The sequence below is a fragment of the Suricata suricatta genome, chromosome X (assembly GCF_006229205.1).
Source record: "Suricata suricatta isolate VVHF042 chromosome X, meerkat_22Aug2017_6uvM2_HiC, whole genome shotgun sequence".
Taxonomy (NCBI): domain Eukaryota; kingdom Metazoa; phylum Chordata; class Mammalia; order Carnivora; family Herpestidae; genus Suricata; species Suricata suricatta.
In genome coordinates, this window is record NC_043717.1 from 9,708,354 (window position 1) to 9,728,874 (window position 20,521).

Here is a 20,521-nt window from a genome sequence, read left to right on the forward strand (position 1 = left end):
CGGAAGCAGGCTCCAGGCTCTGAGCTAGCTGTCAGCACAGAGCCTGACACGGGGCTCGAACCCACAAACGTGAGATCTGACCTGAGCCGAAGTCGGAGGCTTAACCGACTGAGCCACCCAGGCACCCCCGAGAATACATGTTTTTAAAAAATATTTATTTATTCAAGTATTTGCTATACCCCACATGGGGCTTGAAGTCATGACCCCAAGATCAAGAGTTGCATGCTCTGCCGACTGAGCCCACCAGGCTCAGGAAAAAAACTCTGTTAACTATGTGTGGTGATGAAATGTCAGACTCCACTTACAATGGTGATCATTTTGCCACATACATATATGTATAGACATATAATTATCATGCTTTATGCCTAAAACTAATACAATGTCATATGTCAATTGTATCTCAATATCAAAATTTTGTTAACTTAAAAAAGTTAAAGGAAAAAGGAAAAGTAAGACCTTTGTTGGACTTCAGATTCCAGAAGAGGTGGCCAGATAGGTTAATAAAAAGCTACACTGGTGAATCACTATATTATACACTAACATAGCACTGTATTTAACTACGCTGGACTTAAAATGAAAGGATACACTGTTAAATGACGGCTTTTATTTTCTGCTTTATAAGGGGGTGACATTTTCAAAGGATCACACTTCCGAATTGTTTCTCAGCGCATGGTTAGGCCTCATCCCCTTTGGCCTCAACGTGTCGCGTGTGACTCGTTAGCAGAGCAAATGTATCGCTTATCCACACCCGTCGTGGCGGTTTGGTGGGACGTCTCTGCAGCATTTCCCAGAGAACCTGACTTGTAACTTGGCAAAAATGAATGTACTCAGACATTCTGAATTTTGCCTTGAGGCAGACAAACTTTGAAGTCACTCTTGGACTAATATATATACATATTTTAAAGCAAGAAGTAGGAATGAAAAAGCGTAACCTAATTCTCTTTCCTATAGAGATTCTATGTTATTTAAAATCTATTTTTACACCCGTTAGAATCCTGCTTTTTGGCCAAGTACTTGTCCTGCACGTCCGACCTTGCAGAGGCCGGAGCAGATCGAAGCATACTAATGAAGAAAATTCCAGTAGTTGCAAAGCCTGCTCGCTCCTCGCTCCCCGTTTTCCCATGACCACCTCCATCAAGCAGCCCCACCACGGATTCCGTGTCTCCCTCTCTCTCTGCCCTTCCCCCACTCATGCTTTCTTTCTCTTTCTCCAAAATGAAAAATGTTAAAAAACTTTTTTAAAAAAAGTTCCAGAGTGAGCCATCTTATCAAGATATGTTAAGAAAATGTTCAAAAACAACAAATTGCCAGTCACTTTTGAATTTGTTCAAGAAGGAAATAAACCGCTTAACCTATCCATACTATCTGGAACAAGGACATTGCATTAAAATAACCAAACTTTAGTTAAAAACACTAAACAGATAGATAGTTTGGGGCGCCTGGCTGGCTCAGTCAATAGAGGATGTGGCTTTTGATCTTGGGGTCGTGAGTCTGAGCCCCATGTTGGGAGTAGAGATTATAAATAAATAAATAACCAAACTTTGAAGTGAAACAAAACATACCATGTCTTTATTTTACTTTGACTGATTTCTTCTTTGATGCTCTTCCTTTCCCAATGTGAATCCAAGTTTCTGACTTGTATCATTTTCCTTCTCCCCGAACTTGTTATCATTTCCTGCAAGGCAACACATTTCCTCAATTTTTAAAAATTTATTTTTTTAATGTTTATTTATTTTTTAGAGAGACAGAGAGAGACAGGGGAAGGGCACAGACAGAGGGAGACAGAATCTGAAGCAGGCTCCAGGCTCTGAGCTGTCAGCACAGAGCCTGACACTGGGCTCGAACCCACAAACCTCGAGATCATAACCTGAGATGAACTCAGATGCTTAACCGACTGAGCCGCCCAGGTGCCCCAAATGTCCTCACTTTTTATTTGAGAAAGTCTCTATTTTTCTTTGCGGCTTAAAAGATAATTTCTCCAGGTACAGAATTCTAAGTTGGTGGGATTTTTCTCTCAACACCTTAAACACTTGATTCTACTCTCCTTGCTTGCCTGCTTTCTGAGAAGCTGGATATAATTCTTATCTTTGTTCCTCCCTAGGTGTTTCTTTCCTCTGACTTCTTTCTGGACTTTTTTCTTTATCTTTGATTTTCTGTCATTTGAAAATGACATGCCAAGGTGTAGCTGTGTTTGGTTTTGGGCACTTATCCTGCTTGGTGTTCTCTGCGCTTTCTGGGTCTGAGGTTTGGTGTGGGGCATTGATTAATTTGGTGTCAGACACAAAAATGATGGAAATCTTCTGTCATTATTGTTGCAAATATTTCTCCTGCTCCTTTCCTTCTCCTTCTGGTCTTCTGAACGTCATGTGTATCTAACATGTTTTGTAGTTCTTGGATATTATGTTCCGGGGTTTTATTGTTTTTCCCTGTCTTTGTTCTCTGCTTTTTGTTATTCAAGCAGTCTATTTTTTTTTAAGTTTATTTATTTTGAAAGAGAGAGAGAGAGAGAAAGGGCGAAAGTGGTGGAGGGCAGAGAGAGAGAGTCCCAAACAGGCTCTGCCGCATGTGGGGCTTGAACTCCTGAACTGTGAGAACATGACCTGAGCAGATGTGAGATGCTTAACTGATTGAGCCCCCCAGGCGCTCCTCAAGGAGTCCATTGATATGTCCTCCAGCTCGGAGGTGGTTTTCCTCAGCTGTGTCCACTCTACTAATAAACCCACTAAAGGCGTTCTTCGTGTTACAGCATTTTTGATCTCTAGCATTTTCTTGTGGTTCTTTTTAGGGTTTTTGCCTCTCAGCTGACATTGGCCGTCTGTTCTTGCATGCTGTCTCTCCACCAGAGCCCTGTGCCTATGAACCATAGCGGTTTTGAATTCCTGGTCTGACAATTCCACCATTCCTGCCATGTCTGGTTTCGGTGGTTGCCTGATCTCAGCAAATCGTGGTTTTGGTCCTTCACTCTGCCTTGTACTTTCCCCCCACAGCTGGACATGACGTGCCAGGTCCAAGGAACTGCTATAAATGGGCCCTTTCAGGGTGTGGTGGTGAGGACAGCGGGGCAGGGAAGCATTTATAGTCGTAGGATTAGGTCCCTGTCGGAGAGTGGGCCTGTGCGTCTGGGCCGTGAACTTCACACATGGGGCTCAGTTTTTGTTCTCTCGCTTAGGTGGGATAGGATGGTTGCAATTGGATAATTTCCCATCCCCAGGTCAGGGAGGCCGTGAAAATACCCCAGCGGGACACGATCTGCTTAACTGGCTTCCCCTGCGGGCAGGCGGGCCCTGTTAAGAAAAACAGCCCTGGCTTCGTTCAAAATGGTTTATTTCCATCTTCCCCTGCCGGACGCCCCTGGGGATTTCCTCCCACATGGGGAATCTGCTCCAGCCCCTGGAGGTGGAATCTCACAATCCATGGCTGGCACCCCGGGAGCTGTCCACACTAGGCCTCCGGCCGCCTGTCCCTGACAGTCCGTGTCTTCCCTCCCCAACCCTGGTTCCCACAGACACTTCCAACCGCCTGTGGTCTCAGCTTGGGTTCACCTGTGTCCCCGCCCCCATCTCCGGTGCGGCCTGTCTCACGGAGCCTGGAAGGCACGTTGATTTTTCAGTCTGGTCAGCTTTTTACTTGTTATTAGGACACAGTGGTGACTCCCTAGCTGCTCCCGAGTGGAACCAGACTCTGCCGGTTTTAAATCTCCACAAACAAGCGAATGAAAGGTTTACACTCACATAATTTACAAGTCCATTAACCCTGCAAGACTTACTCGCAAAAGCAGCACTCCCAGGTCCCGGCCGCTGTCATTGCACACTTGATTCCACTCCCCAGAGGCCACCATCTGCACGTGGGTGGGAGGTGCTCTGGAGGAGATAAAGGTGTGGGCGGCGGTGAGGCGCGCGCTCCTGGTAGAGGGGCTGCCGTTTTCAAGTGGACATTGAGAAGGTGAGATGTGGCTCAAGGGGTAGGGAGTGATTTCTGTGGGTACTTGGAGGGCAAGCCGTAGGGGCAAGGAAATGAACACAAAATCCTAGGGGGAGGAGCTGAGGGGCAGTTCTGGATCTATGCTTCCCACCCTCCTGTGTAAAGGGACACCCCAGGGGTCTAGTTACAAAGCAGACTCTGATTCCGAAGGTCTGGGAAGAGGGGCGGGGGACTCCAACGGCTTTTCTCATAGGTTCCCAGTAGGTGCTGAGGCTGCTGGCCCAGGAACCACACTTAGAGTAGCAAGCCTCTAGAAAGAGGAGCTGGGTGGGGCCAGAGCAGAAAGAGAGAGAGAGAGAGAGAGAGAGAGAGAGAGAGAGAGAGAGAGAGAGAGACAGAGAGAGAGAGAGAGGGGGGGGGCAGACCTGGAGGAGGGGCAGACCTGTCGCCGTGAATGACACGGAAGCAGAGAAGCAGAGAGGGACGTTTTGGAAGCATCTGGGTCAGGGCCATGCTGGGAAGAGCTCGCAGGGGGGCGGAGGCGGTGAGGAAGCCGCTGAGTGAATCCAGATGGGAGACGGGTGGTGTCCTTACGACTGGGAGTGGGCGGAGGGGCTGGGGGGAGGCGGCAACGCCCACCGGCTACGTGGATTGGCTGGGGGAGCGACAGGGGGGCTGCTCGGGGCAGGTTGCCGGCTGTGTACCCCATCCCTCCCTTCCGTCTTGTCCCTGCAGTCCGCACCCTGGCCGCTGCCCCAGCCAATCCCCGTTGGTTGTCATTACCTTACCTGCCTGCGAGCAGGTGCTCCGAATGGGCCCGGGCCTCTGCAAAGACCTCGCTGTTGCCTACGGCGTCCACGTCCAAGTCTGGGAAGGAAGAGCCTTCGGAAACTGGCCCTTTCCGCCACTTTTGGGCCACCACTCCCCTTCACAAAGCCGCACTCCGGCCCAGGGCCTGACCTTCCCCCCCACACTTGCTACAGAGCAGGTAGAGCTGTGGGGTGCTCGCAAATCCGGGCCCAGCTGCCCTGACACCAACCCCAGCGCCTCCCATTCAAACACTTGCACCCACTGTCTTACAGGTACTTAAACCATTGGAAACTTCCCTTTACTGTTCCTTTATTGTCGTATCACATTGCCTCTCGCCCTGCTATTCAAGGTGGAGGCCGCCAACCTGCAGCATCAAGGTCACCTGGGGCTTGATAGAAATGCAAGTTCCTGGGCCTCACCCCAGACTGCTGAATGGGAAGCTGGCAGTAGGGCCCAGGAACCCATGTTCTAGGGAGCTTCCTGGGTGACGCTTACATATGCTGGAGTCTGAGAAGTAGTGAATCACACAAAACCTCAAACTGACCATCGGTAAGTCCCGGTGCCATGTTTGAGGAAGTGGGTCTAGACCAGTGGGCTCAACCCTGGCTGTCCATCAGGGTTGTCTGCAGAGCTTTCAAAAAAAGAGATCCGTAAAATAAAAAATAAAAATAAAAGATTTCCGTGCCGGGGCCTCCACGGCCAGCAGAGCTGACGTACTTGGCCGGAGCAGGGCCCAAGGGACTCTAACGAGCAGCCAGGTCTGGGAAGCTTGGGGGTTGGCAGATGGCCCCACATTCTCCTTCCCACTCACAGCTGTACTTCCTGTCCCTTGCTGGTCACTCTACCTGGCACGTGTCCATGCCATCTCCGTATTGCCCAATCTACCCATTCTGGGAACAGACAGCCCACATAAAGCTGCTCCTCAAACTGGTCTCTGGTTCTCTTCTTTCAATTTCCAGAAGCCACATGGGCGGTACTAGGGCACATTTAGCCAGCCAAATGACACTCCTGCATTGTTCTTTGTTAAAATGAGGTCTTGTTCAGTGAGCCAGTGTTTCCCAAACTGTGTCCCATGGAGTACTCGTGTTCTGGCAGATACTAATGCCTGTTTTGTGGAACAACGTCTTTGGCCAAAGCATAAAAATTGAGAAATAACTACACACCAGATGATTTTTGCACATCACTCTTTGGGTTTGCCTCCCATCCCTACACTACTGTTTCTCAGTCATCTTTGTTTGTTATTACACTTTCTTTCATGGAGCTGAAATTCCTAGAACACAAAAGCAGCCATCTTGAAGTGAACGATTTGGTGGCATTTAGTACATTCATGGCGCGGGGCCACTGCCACCTCTATCTAGGTTCAGAACTACATTTTCATCGCCTCAAAAGCAGTCACTCCCCATTTCTACCCAGGCCCCGGCCATTAGGCGTGTTATTCCTTTGTACTTTGAATCGATTTGCTCATCAGAAAATTGAGGATCATGCTACATCGGGTTGTTAGAAGAAACAAGGCAGGTAATTTGTGTAAATTGTCCAGTGCTGTGCATGCTGGGCACCTAACAAAGCTCAGACCCTCACTTGACTTTCCCTTCAGTCTTGTCATTCGAGTGTTCAAGAGACCAGATTCCACGGCACTCAAAAGAAGAAAAAAAGGCTTTGTGAATTCCTCTTTTAGAAAAAGCAAAATATATCTCCCCCTTTGAAAGGTGACACAAGGCAACTGGTATAAATACGATTACCAAAAATCAGTATTACATTTCTATTTTTATCTTAAAAGGTTTTTTGGAATTATTTTAGATTATAGAAAGGCTGTAAAGATCATAGGCTTCCTGTACTTCTTTTCCTAGTTTTCCATAGTAACGTTTTTACAGAACTATGGTACATTTGTCAAGACTAAGAAATTAACATTCACACATTTCTATTAAATAAGACTATAGACTTTGGGGCATCTTGGTGGCTCAGTTGGTTGATGGTCCAACTCTTGGTTTTGGCTCAGGTCATGATCTCATGGTCCGTGAGTTCGAGCCCCGTGTCGGGCTAAGTGCTAACTGCTCAGATCCTGGAGCCTTCATCTGATTCTGTCTCTCCCTCTCTTTCTGCCCCTCCCCAGATCAAGCTCTCTCTCTCAGAATAAATAAATAAACTTTAAAAAATCTATGGACTTTATTCGGATTTCACCAATTTTTCCATCAATATCCTTTTTCTCCTCCAGAATCCAATCTCCAATCCCACATGGCAATTCGTCATCATGTCTCTGTGACAGTCTCTGTCCTTACTTGTTTTTCCTAACTCTAAGGGCTTTGAAAAGTGCTAGGCAGGCATTTTGTAGACTGACCCTCAGTTTGGGTTTATCTGATGTGTTTCCCAGGATGAGACGGGGGTTATGGGTTTTGAGACTACCGAAGAGGTGAAGCACCCCTTTTCCTCACATCAGATCACATCAGGTAGCACAAGGTACCACACAACTATTACTGCTCATGTTAACCTTCAGGCGCTAGGAGAATGTGGTGTCTGCCAGGTCTGACCACTGACAGTTGTCATTTTCTCCTTTCTAGCCTCTGTTCTCTGGAAGCCAATCACAGGTTTAGCCCCTACTCAGTGGGGGAGGTCCGCCTCCTGGAAGGGGCGGTATCTACAGATTTTTGAAATTCTTTTGTAAGGAAGACTTGTCCCTTCTCATTTATTATTCGCTCATTCATCAGTATGGACTCGTGTGTATTTCTTTTCTACTGTGGCTCACAATCTGATGCTATGTCATATATCTGTCCCTCAAGTTGTTCCAGTTTGCCCACGGGGAGCTCTTTCAGATCGGCTCCCCGTCCCTTTGCCGTGCCCCCATCCTTCCTTGCCCCCAGCCCAGCATGCTAACTTTTGATGTAAAGTTTGCTTTTCTTCCTTGTCCACCCACTGAAACTGCTCTAAGGTCTTTTGGATTACAGCGGTCTCTAGATTGTCAGGCCAAAGTCTACTCTTCTGTTCCTGGTTTACTAGACCTGACTTGACTGTGAGGATTTGATGGCAGGAGCTGACCTGAATGGAATTGTTATGGTCTTTGCTTATCCCACTGAGAATATGACTGACAAGTGTCTGTGAAGAGAGACTTGCCGGCCTGGCCCACCGGGAAGAGTTCTAGGGCACGTTGTTTTACTTTTCAAAAGTGCCCCAGTGTCGTGTCCCGCTTCGCCCAGCAGGGTGGAAAATCCTCACGGGTTCTTTTCCTGAGGGAGGGAGAGAAAAACAGGGCAGGAGGGAGAGATGCAGACAGTGAAGACAGCACACACTGTTTCCGATCAAGCCTCTGTCTCCTTTCTTCTTCTTCTCTCTCCTTTTTTTATCCCAGAAAACACTGTTTCTTAAATAGCGATTTGGGGCGGGGAACTGACCCGGGTCGGTTGTCAGGTAAACAGAGTCAAATGCATATCAAAAAGAAGCGCCCAGACTTGCCTCAGCAATGCTGGGGAGGGGGAGTTGGCACTGAATAATCCAAAATGCGGTTTTGATCTTTTGTGCACCTTGGCCACTCTACGTCTGGCCCAGCATGACTGACGCCAAAATCTTGGACCAGGAAATGGCAGTCTCCAGCCTCCAGATGCAAATCTTGTTTGCTGGTTCACTCCCTGGAGAGTGATAATCCTTGCCTGAGGCCGCCAGAAAACTTGGCGGCTTCCGACACCGCAGCATCTGTATTCTGCAACACACCTGATGAAGGGTTGTGGAAAACGGGTCGTGTAGCTGAAAGGGCTGCTTCACAGGTCTGTCATAAAGGCTAATTGCTACAGAAATTAGTATTCGTAAAGCAATTAGAAAAGTTATGTGCCCAGAGCTCTTCGGAAGTGTTTGATAAACAGGCCACGTAACGGTTAACCGTGTGAATGAAGTGAAAGATAAACTATTTTTTTAACATTCATTTTTGAGAGACAGAGACATAGTGCAAGCAGGGGAGGGAGGGGGGAGAGAGAGAGAAGGAGAGAGAGAAGGAGAGAGAGAGAGAGAGAGAGAGAGAGAGAGAGAGAGAGAGAGAGAGAGAGAGAGAGAGAGAGAGAGAGAATCTGAAACAGGTTCCAGGCGCCGAGCTGTCAGCAGAGCCCAATGCAGGGCTTGAACCCAAGAACCATGAGATCATGAACTGAGCCGAAGTAGGATGCTTAACCACCCAGGCACCCCGAAAGATAAACTATTTTATGTCAGAGGAGAGTTGTGAGGAAATCGGGGGCTCCCACCAAAGCGGGGTTCCTACCGTAGCTCTTCTGTTGGAAAGAAATTAAGTATCAGAGAGACGGAAAAACCCCCTTTGAATAGCCCTCCCATTCTCTCCCCACTCGGAACCAACCACTCTTCTGAAACTGGTGTGGATCGTGTCCATGCAGGCTTCTTGGTTTTAGTACAGACGTGTGCATCCGGAGTATGCAGTTGTTTGTAGAGCCACGGACAATCCAGCCCCAGACGTCAGTAGCGCGGAGGCTGAGAAGCCCAGCCCTTACCCTCTTCCTTACTCTTATTTCCTTACCCTCTTCCTTGCCCTTGCCTCGTTACCCTCCTCCTTAATCTCACTTCCTTCCCCCCTCCCCTTACAGTGCCTGCGCAGGCCTCCAGCAGTGCACATGGGGCAGTTACCCCCACACCCTGTTCTGCCCCCCAGAACGCCAGGTCCCTGAGGGGGAGGTTATGGTTCAGCTGCCTGGAACAGAAAGGACACAACACGTTGCTGAATAAACCCACGAACACACCGCGGGGCCTCGCAGACACCAACAAGCCAAGGCACCCGCTGGAAAAGCTAATGGGGAGACCGGTCTCTGCACTCTGATGTTTCACACCGGGGCTTCGGGGGCACTCTGGCACTTTCTGAAGTCAGGGAATGCATGTCCACACTTCCTATCTACCGTGGGGCCTGCACTCTGCCAGATGGGCAGATGGGCAGCCAGACTGGTCTTCACGCGGACCCCATGCGGAGGCATCAGCGATACTGACGCGCGGGACAGTGACCTGCCCGCACCCTCAGCATTGGGAACAAAGGCACTGGGGCCGGGCCGCAGGGAGACAGCAGCTCACTCCCGGAGGCTCAGCTGCCGCCCTTCCAGGCCGGCTCTGCGCTTACTGTCCCTAGGTGTGGGAGTTCAGCACGAGAACACAAGAGCTACTCAATATTTGAATGTTAGTCATGTGTCACCTCAGGAGAAGTTAATTCCGATTTTTGTAGGCAGGGCCCAAACGCAAACTACACCACCAGGAATCCAGGAAGAGCCTGGAAACACAGGTACCTCGGGCTGATGAAAGTAATGCATTTGCCTCGGGGCAGGGGCTGAGGCTGAGCTGAATGTTCGAGCTGAATGTTCTTCCGGGAGAGCCCTGTCAATACTGGATCTTTTCCCCCAGCTTTGATGGATGTGCTAATCTTCTCAGGTCGACATGGGCTCGCCCAGGCGACACGCTGTAATAACTTATTTACAAGGCAGCTGGCGTTTATAAACGGACTCTTCCATCAATTTTTAGATTTTCATCCTCAGAAATGTATTCTCTTCCCAAAGCAGTACTTGCTATACATAGTCAGAGCTCAATTACACAGTTTTTCTGCAACACAGGATACTGCAGAGGTGAGGTTTGGGGATTATTGTTCTTTGCTCTCGATTCTGTGTGACATTCAAGGTCCGTAGAGATGAGGCGATAACCAGAAGAAGGTCAGAGAGGCATTCTCATTCCATTAGAGCAGGGGTCACCAACCTACTGCCCATAGGCCAAATCTGGCCCCAGGCTTGTTTTTATAAATAAAGTTTTATTGGAACACACCGACACTCATTTGTTTACTTACTGTCTATATCTGCTTTCATGCTGCAAGGGCACAACTGAGTAGTTGCAAAGCAATGGCATGCCAAGCTGGAAACGTTAACTCTCTGGTCCTTTATGGAACACGCACGCTGACCTCTACAGGAGCAAGAAGTATGGCTTGTCCTGCTGGAACATTTTCAGTGGGGGTTAACGGAGCTTGAGCAGGGGAGGACATCTGACTCATTTAAAGTATTTGTGTTGAAGTTCAGTTGGGTTAAAGATAGGACAGAAGAAAATAGAAAAAGGCAAACAAACAAAAAACACTAGGTCGTGTCTCTGAGGACTTTAATGAACCAAACACCAAGATTAATCTCAAAACCAAGTATAATCTACATGAAATTATCATTTTTGGTCAAAAGAAAATCTTTCATATTGGCGACTGTACCTGTCTTGCTGACTTCAAGTGGCCAACATGTCACCCCTGTGACGAGCCCCCTGGGGCTTTGGTGAACATGCCTATTTCTCAGGCTGAGAGATGGTCCCTGAGGAGATGCGTGGGAGAGATTTACTGAATTCAAAGGGAAGAGGGTGGTGGCCGGGCACACTGCGCGGGGGGGCTCAGAACTTGAGCGGAATGACCGGCCAGTATTTGGGCTGCTTCCTGTCACAGTGCTTGTCGAAGCTCAGCTGCACGGCGGTCTCCATGGCCTGGATCTTGGCGGCATTGGCCCCGTACAGGCGCTTCATCTCGGCCTTGCGCCGCTCACCGGGTCTCTCGGACGGGGGCATCACCGAGCGCCAGGCGCCGCGGTTCAGGCCGTGGTCAGCGTTCACGTAGTCATTCAGGCGCTGGGCGTCCAGCTGCTGCTGCCGCCCTGAGGAGGAAGGGACACGGGGCACCGGGGTGGGCTCGGGGACGCCCTGCAGCCCGTGCCCGCCGAGCACGGCCCGCACACCGTCACCCCCGCGGTTAGGGGACACGCTATTAGTTCCCTCATCCTGGAGGCACATTGCTAGGAATGACAAAAAGCTGCCAGGAAACGTTTCGCCCACCACCACCAAACCTTTGTGTGGGGCCCCCAAAATCCAGCTCACTCTCTTTCATGTAGGCGGCTTGCCCACAACCTGGCCAGATAGGCCCGGCTGGTGGGGCTCGCCTGGTTTCCCAGTCTCCCGGGCTGGCAGGGAAATGAAGTGCTTTCTGGAAAGTCCAGGGCTGCAAGAAGTAGTACTTCCGCCCACAAATGAGGCACTGGGGGGAAAAGTCAGCCCCGTGTTAGAGGTACTGACTTCAGGTAACCTGCAAAAGAGCAAGTGCTGGTAACCACAGGACTGCAGCGGTGACCCGCGGCCCTGCCCCACGTCCAAGGCACAGAGCACCGCAGGCGAGGCGAAGTCAAGCGAGTCAACACTCACTCAAGGTAAGAGGGCCGGGCAAGGGCATTTCTGCCCATGGAAGGAAGACCTGACTTCTAATCTTCCTGCGGCATTCCCGGATCTGCAGCAGCGTGGGGGCTTGCTCACTACGGGACCTGACTGTCCACTTCACAGGTTAGCTCAGGCTAAATTTCGGGTGATAAAGTTATTTGCTTTTATTTAATTCTACCAATTATTTTCTTTCTTCCTCTCTCTCCCACCTTCCTTCTTTCCTTTCTTTTGAGACAGCGCGCTGGCAAGAGAGTATGAGCAGGGGTGGGGAAGGCAGAGAGAGAGAGAGAGAGAGAATCCCAAGCAGGCTCTGCACACACAGAGTGGAGCAGGACGCGGGGCTCGAACTCATGAACCATGAGACTGTGACCTGAGCGGAAATCAGGAGTTGGATGGTTAACTGACTGAGCTACCCAGGCACCCCTAATCCTACTAATTCAACTGGATTCTTGCAAAGCAAGAAATTAAATCTATTCTCCCCTCTATTTTTACTAAAATGAGTCCTAACATCAGAACTTCTATGCTTATGTAAACAGAAATAACAACGAAACAATGATGTATATATTGAAATTTGGCCAATGGACAGATTTTTGTAAGCAACTCTGTCGAGAACAGAGAAATAGATAGTAGAAGGCACACATCTGTAGCTATTATTGCTCCCAAGAGAAATGCTACTGAATTAGGAGTGAAGACGGTTGTAGGGGATAAAACAATGATAGAAATCACTCTTTCCTTGTTTAAAAAAAAAGAGCAGGATGAAATCTTAGTAGAGGAGGGAAGCCAAAAGCGAGTGGCTACCCAGCCACGCTCTTAAGCCCACTCTTCATAAACATCATCTTGAAGCTGGAGGGAAGGAGTTCTGGGAACTCGGAAACACCATAAAATGTGGGTAGTCACTTCTGACCTCTGTGGTTTACTTCTTATACAAGGAGGTAATCTATGGATGTGCCAGATGACTGTGAAGGAAATAAATGCAACGTAACTGTTACCTTATCCACAGAAGAGATGCAATTGTCTTACTGCGAAATGTAGAACTAAACCAGAATATTGGTGTAATGTGCACATGAATGGGAGGTCAATAAGCATTTGCTTCTCGTTTTGGTCTTTCTGCCAAGTCTGAAACCTTAGGACGCTAAGTGTTCAGGTCTCACGGGTGTTTAGATTGTATATCCCCACCCTCCAAGCACTACTCTTCTGGAAGTGTGGCATTTCCACATTAGCCAAGGACAACAGATTCCCTCTGCCACCTATGGGAGCCTTGGGCGAGTTACGAATCCTCGGGCTTGTTTCGTTGTAGGCCCAGAGCAAACAATCCCACGGCAGCTGGGTGGGGATGGCGGGGTGGGGTGTGCTGCGGAGGCCCCAGAGCTCATGCATCTAGAGGACAGGTTCCCAGACCACAGTCCTTTTACTTTTCGATTTGTCCCAAGACTGTAATCAGCTTTACTGACAGATTTAGTGACACAACAGATGTTGAACTTCCTGTCGAAATCAGAGTCTGCATTTCAAATGTTTTTACATTTTTGAGAGAGAGCACAAGTGAGGGAGAGGCGGGGGGGGGGGGGGAGACAGATGATGTGAAGCGGGCTTTGCACTGACAGCACAGAGCCCGATGTGGGGCTTGAACTCACAAAATGTGAAATCATGACCTCAGTTGAAGTCAGATACCTAACCAACAGAGTCACCCAGGTGCCCTGCATTTATAAGTTTTAATCAACACCGGGATCCTTGCTCTCTTAGCAAGTGTTACTCTCTGACACTAGGATATGAGCATTTCTTTCTTCCCTTGTATCTTTTTCCTTTCCTAACTGAACATGGTTCTAATTGTGGTGTTTTCTGCTACTCTTCTGACCACACCTATCTTACAGATAGTAAATCAGTATCACAATTCTACATCAAGATGTTTTCTATTATCACTGACATCTGTAGATTACACACTGCTAATCCGAACCAACTGAAGCTGCCAAATCAACACAGCCAGTGCACTTCCCAAGTTCACACATGGCATGTGCCCAGGGGTTCCTGTCACAGGGTTGCAGTTAATGAAGCTCGTAGAATGTAAAAGAATAAAAAGCACAGCCCTCTGCTCTCAGTTCTTTACGTGTATGTCTTTCCCGTTCTGGTTTCCTTAGGAAAATCTGCAGTTCAACCCTGTCCCCTCTCTGCCTCACAGAAGGCCCAGAGCTTTCCCAGTTTCTAGCATGGTGGGTAGCTGCCCTAAAACACAGACCCAAAGGGTGGGAAGCCTGTCCCCTGCAGTGACCGGCTGGCGCCAAAACCCACCCGTGGGAGTCATGTCTGGGGCAAGGACGCTGTCGCCTTCACGCACACCCCTATCCCCAGCCCCGGGGGAGACATAACGCCTGACACAGGGTAGGTGCTCAGGAAATGACTGCTGACAGGAAGCCCGGACATAGGTCATACAGTATTTTTTGTTAACAGCTATTTCTTCCAGATTCTGTTCAAGAAAAACGATGACAACCCCAGGGGTTGAGAAACAGATGCTCCCATCTCCGCTGGACAGAACCCCTCACCCAGAGGTTCTCAGAAGTGGAGAGGGGGTGGGGAGGAAGCACCAATGAGTTGGGGTCTGATCTTGTTCCCTTACATCTGAGTCACTGTGCCTCTACTTACTCAAATGATTGCAAAAAAAAAAAAAAAAAAGGCCTAAGGCTGGATCACACATCTGAAAATCCGTCAGCTGGACAGCAAATGCCCTCCGCCAGGTCGGCCACCCGAAGCCGCGGCCAGCACCCGAGGATACTTCAGCAGTCACGGTCACGGACTCGGGGATGTACGCGTTTGAAGGTATCACTTATTCGGTTTTCTATTTATTGTTTCCTTCCTCCCAATGAAAGAAAGGATTCTCAGTCACTAGCAGTTCTTCTTCCCATCAAAGGGCTCAACCAGATGGAGAATCATCTGACTGATGCAGAACATCACACTTCAGACATGACAGAACAGGTGCAGGTCATGGAAAAGTTGGTCATTTTTCCCCCCTGAAAACAGCTGTGGGACTCAACGTTACCCAATGCTTTTTTCTTATAGGCTGTTCAGGCATGAGACTTTGTTTGAATAGAAATCAGAATATCTGTCTAGATTCCAGCTTTAAAACATGGTGGTAGTGGGTTAAATAGTGTCACCTCTAAATTCACATCTACATGGAACCTGAGAATATGACCTTCTTTGGAAATAGGGTCTTTGCAGATGTAATTAAGGCTCAAGATGGGGTCGTACTGGGTTAGCGCAGACCCTAAATCCAATGAGTGTCCTTGTGAGAGACAGAAAAGAACATGTAGGGACACGGGGGGAAACAATGTAGACATGGAGGTAGTTGGAACTATGCTACCACAAGCCAGTGAATGCCAGGAGCCACCAGAGGCTAAAAGCAGCAAAGTCCCAGAAACTTCTGGAGGGAGTGTGGGCCTAACACCTTGATTTCAGACTTCTACCTTCTAGAACTGTGAGAATAAATTTCTGTGGCTTTAAGCCACCCAATGTATTATTACAGTGGTCCCAGTAAACAAGTATCATGGCTAATACGCACAGCGCTCAAACAAGAAACAGTGACGTTCTATTAAGGAAGCGCTATTGGATCCCATCTGGGTTCAGGATATATAAGCTTGATATTTTCCCCCTCAACCTTTAAATTCGCATGATGTTACCAACGTGGACTTAGTTCACAAAGGAAAACCAAATCATGAGAAGTGACTTGGAATTTAGAAGACTTGACACAGGGCGACATTCATTCAGTATTCTGCAGATAATTAGCCCAAAGGCAGAACGTTTTGGAGGACACAGCACTAAGACGAGTGTTGAAGAATGTTATTTTCCCTCATTTTTCTATGATAAGCAAGGCTTTCTGGTTGCACTCTCTGCTATGCTGCCAGAATTAATGATTGGAGCGCAAGGGCGTGAAAGCACAGACTTGATTTCTATCACAACAACTCATTTCTACTCATTTCTGCTTTGTCGCACCCACCAGCAGGCCTGGAGCCGTCTCTGACGGGTTTCCGTCCACACCCCACATCCCTGTCTCCATGACAAATGAAGCCAGGGGATGATTACCATTTCACTTTGGGAATAAAAGTGCATTTCCATCCCTCGTTTCCACTCTTGTGCAGTGCAGTGCTCGGTCGGTAGGATTCCACACTTTCATCTCATCGACTAAACCACAGTGGCGCACTCCACACTGGGCTGTATGGTTCGCCATACAGAGGGCAGACTGAGGGTGACCGGGGTGGGGTTCCAGCTGACTGACTGAAGGTTCGGCACGAAAACTGGAGTCTAAACTTTCTGGCTTCGGTGGACCCGACACGACGGAGCAGATGTCTCCTACTGGGGGTCTAAAAGCACCTGGGCCCTGTGGTCAGAAGAGCACTTGGAGTGCTAAGAGGGGAGTGGATTTACCCCCATTGTTTATCTCCCGATCCCAGCTGAGCCCATCCCTCAAAGCCTAGAGCATACTCCATTTTCCAGCAGCTTCTCCTCTGGCGGCTGAGCTCGCTGGCTCTCTGCAGTCCCTGCCGAAGTGCCTGTGGACCATACCGCAGACAGCTCTTCTCGGTATCGGTTTTAACTGGCTTTCGTCTCCTCGTCTCAACAAAGTTTAAGCTCTTTCTGGATATGTCTTGGTTTTGATCCAACAGCTACCCAGAAAACACAGGGGACAATATCTGGTTGGCTCAAGGCTGAGACAACAGTGGCCGTGTTCGTGGTGGAGGGCTGTCTCCCCCACTGGGAGTAACGTTCATGCATTCTCCTTCTAAGTATTAGGACTATAACCTTGCGGTCTCAGTTGGTGGTTATTTATGACTTAAACAGGATACTTTTCTTAACCTAACAATAAGCATTTCCCCTAAGAAATAATTGAAAACACAGCTGACCTTTAAAACTCCACAACTGTCTACTTTCCCATAAGTATTGTTATCATTGAAGTTTTGAATAAGGGAAATCTCTTTGGGAAATGACATAGAACATAATCAAAAGCATGTCTGTTCCCACTGCACAGAAGGAGTTCTTTATTTATCCTACTTAATTTTTTGGTTATCACTAAAATATTTTGGAGATTATCTAGAAGAGCAGTAATCACAAACAAGAACATGCTCTCCAGATGAAGGATTTTATTCTAAGAAAATATTAAATAAGACTCAGACGATGATGATAATGAATTATATAACATATATGTTCTCATGGAAGTGAATAATACTGAAAAACGAAACCTCTCAAGTTTAGCTATGTTTTTTTCCTGCTAGTGGTGATTCATAAAATTCTCTGTTCTCTAGATGATCCATAGTCCAAGGTGATTTAGCCTTTACTGAATAAGTAGCTTTGAGTGGTTCAAGAGAGGAGAACAAAACAACTTTAACCAAGTATTCACATGACTCAGGTCCCTAATTGCTGTTAAAATATATCCCAACTGTATATGTAACTAAACTTCCAAGAACATTTCTAGTGAAGGTAATGGATTGGCGCTGGGCTTTCAGATCACATCTGAATTCAAACCTTCCTTACTGCTCGAAGGAACATGTTTATTCTACACGCCACCAAAAGTGCTGGTGGAAAAAAATGCCCGATCCTTTTGGGGGTGCAGAGTCAGGCCCCGGAAGCTTCTAAATCTTTAGCAGTCTGATTATACTGACAGCGCAGCGCGTTCTCGCCCATTCCAGACAATCTCCACGTCTCCCGAAGACCTGATAACTTCTTCGGGGCACACCATAGGGCATAAAAGCATCGTAGAGACCCTATGACAAGTAGTTTTCAATCATGCTACACTACACATTTAAAAAGCACAAAGAAGCAAGAAGCTCAATGTGTTTAGTGCTGTTATGAGTAATATGGAAGTGCGTTCCTTTTTCCATGTATTTTTGTTATGTTATATCAAGCAAGAAATGTCCTTGAAGCAAACTAAAAGTTGTATTAATGACTACTCTGATGAAACAGTATTAACGACTCAATTGGACGGACATCAAGACTTGAATTCTTTTGCTTTTGAAATATTCTAAACCAATTTAAGAATTTTGAAAAGTGCAGAGTAGAAATATGACTTTTTTTGAAGCCACAAAACATCTTTTATTAAAAATGTACAGGGGCACCTGGGTGGCTCAGTCGGTTGAGCGTCTGACTTTGCTCAGGTCATGACCTCACGGTTTGTGAGGTCGAGACCCCTGTCAGGCTCTGTGCTGACAACTCAGAGCCTGGAGCCTGCTTTAGATTCTGTGTCTCCCTTTCTCTCTGCCCCTCCTCCTCTGCTCACTCACTGTCTCTCTTTCAAAAACAAACATTAAAAGAAAAAATCTCAGTGAAGCACTAACCAACACACAGAGCATCCCAGTAACATATGGCTAATGATCCACATTAGACAATGAGTTATTAGGAACTAACCATTAACAACTAGCATTTCCGGGGCACTGGCTTCGTACGAAGCACAGTTCCAGAACTTTCTTTTATTATCTCATTTAACCTACATAACTACCACTCCATGAATGAGGATCTCCAGCTCACAGGTGAGAAGACTGAGGGACAGACTGGTTAGGGCAGGTGACCCACAAGGCAGGACCTCGGGCAGACCGCAGCGGAGGTGGGCAGGGCCCTGCGACAGGAGCGGTTCCGCCACCACCGGCCTTGTGCGATGTCACAAACAAGGACGGGCACGTGGAGGCGTCAGATGAAAGATGGCGGCTGCACGGTGAAACAGCTGTGCACCAGCTTCTTCAGAGCGATGGCCAGACCTGTGCCCTTCACTTCATGTCCCCTTGCAGAAGAAAATTCTCAGAGAGGCCAGGGGACCGTATTAGTCCCCTCGAGCTGCTGCAACAAAGCTCTGCAAATAGGTGGCTTGGAACAACACAAATCTCTCGTCTCACAGGTCTGCAGGCTAGAGATCTGAGACTAAGGTGTGGGCAGGGCTGTGCTCCCTCTGAGGCGCTAGGGAAGATCCATTCTAGCCCTTTCTCCTAGCTTCCAGTGACAGAGCTCCGGTCTTCACATGTCCTTCTCCTGGGGTGCAGAGCTGTGTCCCAATGTTTTTTTTTTTTTTTTTAAGGACACCGGTCCTAACTGGATCAGGGCCCACCCTAAAGACCTCATTTTCACTTGATCACCTCTGTAAAGACCCTTTGTCCAAAGAAGGCCACATCCTGAGGTGGGGTGGGGGTAGGGGTGGGGGTGGGTGGGAAGGTTAGGACTCCAACCAATCTCCCTTTTAAGGGCACACAAGTCAACCCATAATAGCGAGAATACTAGTGTCATCTGGAGGCTTGACGTGAACTCAGTGATTTACGAATAATATAAAACAAGATAGGAGGTTCATCAAGTCTATAAATGATTCAAAGCCTAACTCACTTTGTAAAATGTCCCCCACAAATGGAGAAGTGGGGCACTTTGTGGGATATTTGAAAACCTCTGATCTAAGGCTCATAATTAATACTGAAATAGCTCATTCATTCATTCAAAACAATAGTAAGCGCCAGGCATGACTTAGCAGGAGATTTCCATGACATGTGGCTGAACTTACCTAGGAGCTACCTGACTGGGGGGAGAGGGGCGGGCCGGCTCACAACCGCCGCTATACCCGAGCTGACGCCGGGAAGACATGCTGTGTTACTATATTTTCATTAACTCACGTCTATTTTCTACTGAATAACTATGTGTTAAGCTTATTTTAAATCAGCAGATAATTCAAAACGGCCTTTTAGATGACTGGGGTTTGCTGCTGTCCTTGGTGAGAACTTCTATCATCAAGGTGTCAAGCTCTGGAGCGAAAACACCTTCTTCTGCTCTTTGGTAGGGACGACAGAAAGGCATCTCATATCCATCATGTTTTCTTTTTGAAACGCTGTCAAAAAGAGCTTTCCAACCAAACGTGGACATGCCTGAACACCACCTCTCCCCCATCCGTGTATACTTTCAAATTAGACTAATGGTTAGTTTATACGTATTCTGTCAAAAAGGTAGAATTTATGAAGATGAAGGAAAGAGATGTATTTTATGTAAAATAGAAAATACTGTTTTAAAACTACTTGTTTGGTTACTTGTTATTTTTTATTTGAGATAGAGAGTGAGCAAGTGTGAGTGAGCAGGAGCAGTGAAGGCACAGGGGGAGAGGGAGAGAGCAGGAGACGGAGAGGCGGAGGCGTAGGTAGAGGGCGGAGAGAGGCAGAGAGACAGAGGAGAGAGAGAGAATCTTAAGCAGGCTCCTCGCTTAGCTCGGAGCGGGAGGCGGGGCTCGATCTCATGAACTGTGAGATCATGACCTGAGCTGTAAGCAAGAGCCGGGCACGTGACCGGTCGGGCCGGTGCCCCTAGAGTCCCGTGTTACAACGCCCCTGGAGAGTGGCAGGGCTGTGGCACTGGGCATGGCGTACCCGGAACCTACAAGACGACCCCCAGGGCACAAGACGACGCAGAGGCGGGGCGCCGGCTGTACTTACGTCGCTCCTCCCGGTGCCGCTCAGTCTCGGCGAAGTACTGGCGCAGCTCCTCGGTGATCTCCATGTTGCTCACGTCGCACTCCACGCCCCAGGCCGACTCGCTGTCCGACTCGCTGTCCGCCTCCTCCCGCACGGGCCGCGGGCGCCGCCTAGGCCTCCGCGCCTGC

At 48.2% G+C, this 20,521-nt stretch overlaps 1 protein-coding gene across 10 annotated transcripts in view; it reads right to left on the reverse strand.

The window, feature by feature from the left end:
- Window positions 1-10,822: 10,822 nt before the first annotated feature.
- Window positions 10,823-20,521, reverse strand: part of GEMIN8 (gem nuclear organelle associated protein 8) — an 18,289-nt gene continuing 8,590 nt past the window's right edge. For 9 of the 10 annotated variants that reach the window (XM_029930369.1, XM_029930370.1, XM_029930372.1 and 6 more), the window contains 2 exons: window positions 20,355-20,517; window positions 10,823-11,369 (listed from right to left, as the gene is read on the reverse strand). In XM_029930369.1, coding sequence (XP_029786229.1) covers window positions 11,113-11,369; window positions 20,355-20,517 — 420 coding nt within the window. In that variant the 3' untranslated portion in view covers window positions 10,823-11,112. The other variant, XM_029930378.1, reaches the window with a different exon arrangement.